Source organism: Geospiza fortis, unplaced genomic scaffold (genome assembly GCF_000277835.1).
Source record: "Geospiza fortis unplaced genomic scaffold, GeoFor_1.0 scaffold600, whole genome shotgun sequence".
NCBI lineage: Eukaryota > Metazoa > Chordata > Aves > Passeriformes > Thraupidae > Geospiza > Geospiza fortis.
Window position 1 is genome coordinate 165,493 of NW_005054562.1, and position 5,614 is coordinate 171,106.

General features: G+C 46.3%; 1 protein-coding gene across 1 annotated transcript in view; it reads right to left on the reverse strand.

Annotated features, from left to right (window-relative positions):
• The window catches only part of LOC115948853 (adhesion G protein-coupled receptor B1-like), a 74,891-nt gene that overhangs the window by 66,242 nt on the left and 3,035 nt on the right, over positions 1-5,614 (reverse strand). Inside the window, exon 2 of the mRNA XM_031064159.1 lies at positions 890-993. Within this exon, the coding sequence (XP_030920019.1) occupies positions 890-993 (104 nt within the window). The remainder of the gene's footprint in view (positions 1-889; positions 994-5,614) is intronic.

The following is a 5,614-nucleotide window of genomic DNA, read 5'->3' on the forward strand; positions in this document are numbered from 1 at the left end:
ATCCCTTCTCCCAAAAGGATCACCAATAATACCCAACTGTACTCCCTGCAGCCACTCCATTTGGATTTCACAGACATTCACCTGGTTCTGATTTGTCTTTGCTTGGCCTTGAGCCATGTGTTTGCCATGGATTTAGGAGAGACATGGATCTCACAGGATAAACTCAGACCTTGTTCAAGGCAATACAGGGAGAAAATCCCTTGCACACCTCGGGTCCTCCAGCTTAGAATCACCAGAATGTATCTAACAGGGGCATGGGCCAATTGTTCATTAAAGCTTTGCTTCGAAATCCCTTCAGCCTCCATAAATGACACAATTTTAGGTTCCACCCGACCTGTGTACAGGAGCTGTCAGCAATGGGATGTACTGAGGGATCCCATATGCACCTGAAGCTGAAGGCAAAAAAGCAACCAAAAGTTTGAGGAGTTATTTAGATGATTTAAGGTTTAACATCCTTAAGCTCCTGAAAAGTTCTGCCAGTTCTTCAGGCCAGATGTTTTTCATGGCAGGTCACGGAGGTTTGGATGTTCCCAAAGAACTCCCTTGCAGCAGCATCTGCCTGCCAAGAGGCCGTGCGTGTCCACCTCGCCTCTGACAAGGTTTCCTGGGGTACACAAAAGGCATCGAAACCAGCACGAGGCTTTTGGAAACGGAACAATGTCCCTACATGAGGGCACGGCACTAATTTCACTCTGCTAATTTCTCTGGCACTGAAAGGAGAGAATAATGCCAGCTAAGCCACCAGGATGACTTTCTGCAGGGCCCACTCATTCCCAAACAGTTCCTCCTCAAGCACCAGGCACCCAAAATCACAGAGCAAACATTCCAGGATCCGTGTAGGTCAAAAAGACAATTATTTTCCCCAAAAAGAAGAGAATGAAAGCCATACCTCCAAACAGAGACATAAATGATAATCAACAGCAAAAGTGTCAGCGAGGATACTCCACAGCCTACAATTAACGTGACAGAAGGGACCAGCACCTTTTCCATGTTCTGAAAGAGAGAAAGTGAGACATTAAAAGATAAGTTCAGCCAGTTCTACCATGAAAATTCCATGGCAAGAACTTTCCTGTTTGTTGGTGTGTCCACTCAGCTGACCTTCACATCACACTGTGAATACAAACAAACAGGGAAGGAGACCAGGATCTGTTTCTGCCTGACCCAGCCTTTTTTTTTTTTCTTGGACCTGATTCTGCTCCCACAAACCAGTGTCAAGCATAAGCAACAATTCTGACATCCATGGAAGGCAGGCATGTGAAAGGTGTTATGAGAGGAGGATCACGCTCTTCATATCCAGTGTGAAAGTGGGAAGATAATTAATGAAGCAATAACAGAACAATTACAAACGAGCTCTTCTGGGATGGCGGTGATGAAGGGTGGAGGATGAAAAGAAGGTGAAAATTTTCCACCAACCACAAACATTCATCTGGAAAAGGATGAAATGAAGCAAGGGAAAAAAAAACCAAGATGTGTATCCTCCCCAGGGATCCACCATCCATCAATTCACTGCTCTTACACCACTGCACAAAGCATTTTTTCATAGAAGGGGATCACACAGGCTGGAAAACCTGCTGTGGAATGGCTCTTTTTTCTGACTGAATACAAAAGAACATCAGCTCTTGCAATATAAAGAGCAAACACACGCGGTAACCTCTCTAATGGAGTTCTCTGCATCCTGTGACTGTAACTGCCCAACATCTGCCACACTGATATCACTGAACTCGCCCTGTCCTCAGCGAGGAGCTCAATCCCACTTGGCTTTCTCTGCTGCAGGCATTTTTTTTCCCCCCTGGCACGTTTCTTATTTCCACACCAGTGATCTCTGCTGGCAGGAAGGCAGAGAGAGGCCGAGCCCCACGCAGAACAGACACCCAAAATCCCTCTGTTTGGGGTCACACTGTTTGCAGAGGACAGGGAGCCCAGTCAAGGTTTGTCATTACATTGGCACAGCCCCAGCACCTCGCACTTCACTCACGGAGATGAGATGGCTTCTGACACAGCAAGGGCTTAGCACAGGAGATAGAATTAAAAAAAAGAAAAGTAAATTATGCATGAATTTGGGAATGAAACAGGCAGTACTCTAAGGATTTGACTACACCGTTTTTTTGGCAGGCACGAGGCTGCTCAGCCTGAACCTCCAGACAGAGGGATGCCATGGAGCTGAGGCTACAGAAGCTCTGCTCCAGGCTACTGAGCCTTCAGGCTCAGTACATCAGGCAGGGCTCAGTGCTGGGTTTAAATGGAGCCTGGCCAGCTCAGCACATGGCCAAACCAAACCTGTGTCCACTTACTCGATGCCCACAGCGCCTACAGGGTTACTCCACAAAAAGAGATGAACGACCCACATACGCAGAGGTCAGAGCTGAATTGTCCCTGAATTTTTGAGGGCTTGGGAAAATCCTCCTTATTTGCTTATTTTGAGCAAGGACACCTCTCACAGCTGAGGGGAATTAATGAGGAACAGAACTTTCACAACTCCACTGCAAGGAACCCCTCAGCAGCTGTTGGGAAGGATGGAACAAGAACTTCCAAAATTTAGTGACACACTGTAGAAGTCTAGAAAATAAGGGGATTAATGTGAATGTCTCAAACATGGATGGTCATAGAGCCAACCAAGAATTGCTGGTAATAACGCACTGTGAGCAAGAACAAGGTGTGGCTGGAGAAGGGGCCATGCACAGGTAGGGCAGCACTTTTCTGGGAGAAAAATCCTTGCTCTGGCACCTGGAGATCAGCACAACTCAGCACTGTGCAGGCACAGGAATAAGGCTGAGAATTGGGCATGGACTATAGGATGGATCAAGACCATCCCAGATCCCTGAAGGCTCCAACCCACTTCCAGAAATGTCTAGAAGAACAGATAACTGATTTGCATGGAAAGAGAGAGACTTATCTCCAAAGCAGAGAAAACTGGCCTATATAAAGGTACTCCCAGGGCTCATGGGCACCCCAAGGACCCTGGACACCCCATCAGCTGGATCAACACTGGAGCCAGCACTGGTGATTTCTCTTTTTCTCTTTCCTTGTTTCTCCTTTGTTTCTCTCTCCTCCTCTTTAATCCATCTCCTTTTTCCCTTCTAATCTACCCCTTTATCCAAAACCCACTGCCATGTGCTGGCACCAGATCAGGGACTAACATAAAAATTTCCATCTGTAATTCACTTAGAAAACTTGGGAACCCTCTGACTTCTGCCATTCCTTTTGACCAAAAATTTTGGGTGCTTCCCTTCCCTTAAGGGTGGGATGTCTCACACAGTCAATGGCTTGAGTACCCAGCTGGCACCAATAGGAGAACAAGTGGTCTGAGGGATCTTCACTGGGCGCAGAACAGCTACAGACAAGAAACCTGAGCCTCATCAATCCCTCCTGCATTTTCCTCTGCTTTGAGATTCCCAAAATGCTCATGAGAGAGATGTTTCAGCTCTCCTGTCCCTAAACCTTTACAGACACTTGGGTCACTGTGATTTTTTTACATCAACTCCTCTGCCTGTGTTCCCATCCTGAGAATTTACTCCTGCCAAATCTTCATGCAAGGTTAGAAGCATGTTTTTGGGAACGAGGTAAACATAAATTTCAATGAAAATATCAACGCTTTGATTTTGTCTTCCATCAAACAAAATTGAATTTGGACATCGTCCAGGCAGGGTGAGTGCTGATATCGCATCTTTTGCTCCTTATAAATTGAAATGTGGAAAGGACTCTGATTTAGTCAGGTAGGGTGTGGCAGAGATGGATGCAACGTCCTGTAGGAAGTCACAGCTCTGTTTGTCCCCCCTGCAGAATCCTGGTGGACAACAGCCCTGTCCCAGTGCAGAGTGCAAGGCTGTGATAAAATCACTGTGGAACACAAGACACCCAGCCATGGATGGCTCCTTGCTCGCTCCCTCCAAGCTCTTTTCCAAGCCTTTCCCTCTCCCTGCTCCCCCCTTACGGCAATCTGAGTTCACATTGCACAAATGGTGGCCTGGGATGAGCATCAATTGTGACATTTGATTTAAGTAGGTCTCATTTCACTGACTTTTCATGGGTAACTGGATAAAAGTGGGGGAGGAGCTCCATTAAAGCAAAGAAAGCCCGACATGTAACTCATTCCTGAACCATCAAGGGAATGGAGTTTGGTTTTTAAGAGATGAGCAGGCTGCATCCCTAAATCCCAACACTGCAACCCCAGCTGCTCTCCCTTCCACATCCTCCCTCCAAAGAGATCCTTCCACCTCAAAAGACCTCAAGTTCTCTCACTGCCTTCCCCATCCACTGTCCCACATCATCCATAACCCTCTCCTAGACCCTGAAGCTAATTAAGGATCTTCCACGTGTACTGGATCATTCCTAGCTCAGATGTTTGCTCCTACACAAGGCATTACACAAATAACGAATGGCCAAGCTTGAACCGGGTTTTAGGATGATAACTGATCTCCATCTGCAGCCCATCCCACAGGAAAGACTCTGATCTGCACCTCCTTCTTTGTCCTACAAATTTTCATAAACCCCATATTTAGAAGAAAAGCTTTTGCTGAAGAGATGCGCTGAAGCTCATCCCTTCACTCTACAGGAAAGGAAGGATTGGTCCAGCCCTGATGGGATTTTTGTTGGCATCAAGAAGGGGGATAACCACAAAAATCATTGGCTGCAGGAAGAAGAGGAGCTTGTTCCTTTGGGAATATTCAAATAATTAAGGTTGGAAAAGACCTTTAAGATCAGCAAGTCCAACTATCAACTCAACACCACCACCATGTTCACCACTAAGCCATGTCCTCCCTCAAGTGCCACATCCATGTCTTTTAATCACTTCCAGGGATAGTGACTCTGCTATTTCATTGTTTCAATTCTTTACCACCTTTTCCATGAAGAAATTTTTCCTAATATGCAATCTAAACCTCCCCTGGTGACACTTGAAGCCATTTACTGTTATCCTAAGCAAGTCCTAAAGACTTCAGCCCCAATATCTTAGTATTCTGCTTTCTTCCTTCATTATTAAGGTTTCTTTGTCCTCCCCGCCTTCTTTCTCTATCCACCAATCTTCTGTTCAGCAAACAAATCATCATTTGTTTTATTTTTTCTGACTAATTAAACCCCCTGACAGAAGGTGATCAGATGCTGCAGGATCTGAGCCTTGTGAGGGAAATTTCCTTAAAGAAGGAAAAATGGGAAAATCAAGGTTGGTTTAAAAAATAAAGAAGCTACCAACAGAAAAATGTGAAAGTAAGAGAAGGAACAGTCCAGTGGGATTTTCACAGCATCAGAGCTGAGGGAAAACTGGTTATTTGCAGAAGAAAAAACTGATATTTGCAGGCCAGGAATAGGATCCCTACCTGCCTGGACTGGACGTGGTTCCAGAGAGGAACTGCTGAGAGGGACCATCCAAAAACCCCCTGAAACACAGAAAAAGCTGCGCCTGTTTGGAACGGAAAATAAAACTTTTCCCTGGGCCAGTCGGGAACAGAGCAGGTCGTTCTGAGTCGCAAGGGCTGCGATTCTGTCACCAGGCATGACAGGGGAGGAGGGAGGCAATCAATGACATCAGCCAGGATGGAAATAACGAGCGCTGCTGCCTGGGGCCACTCGCTGTCCTGCCACCTCATCGCTCTGCCTGGCAGGGCAGGACACTCCCTCT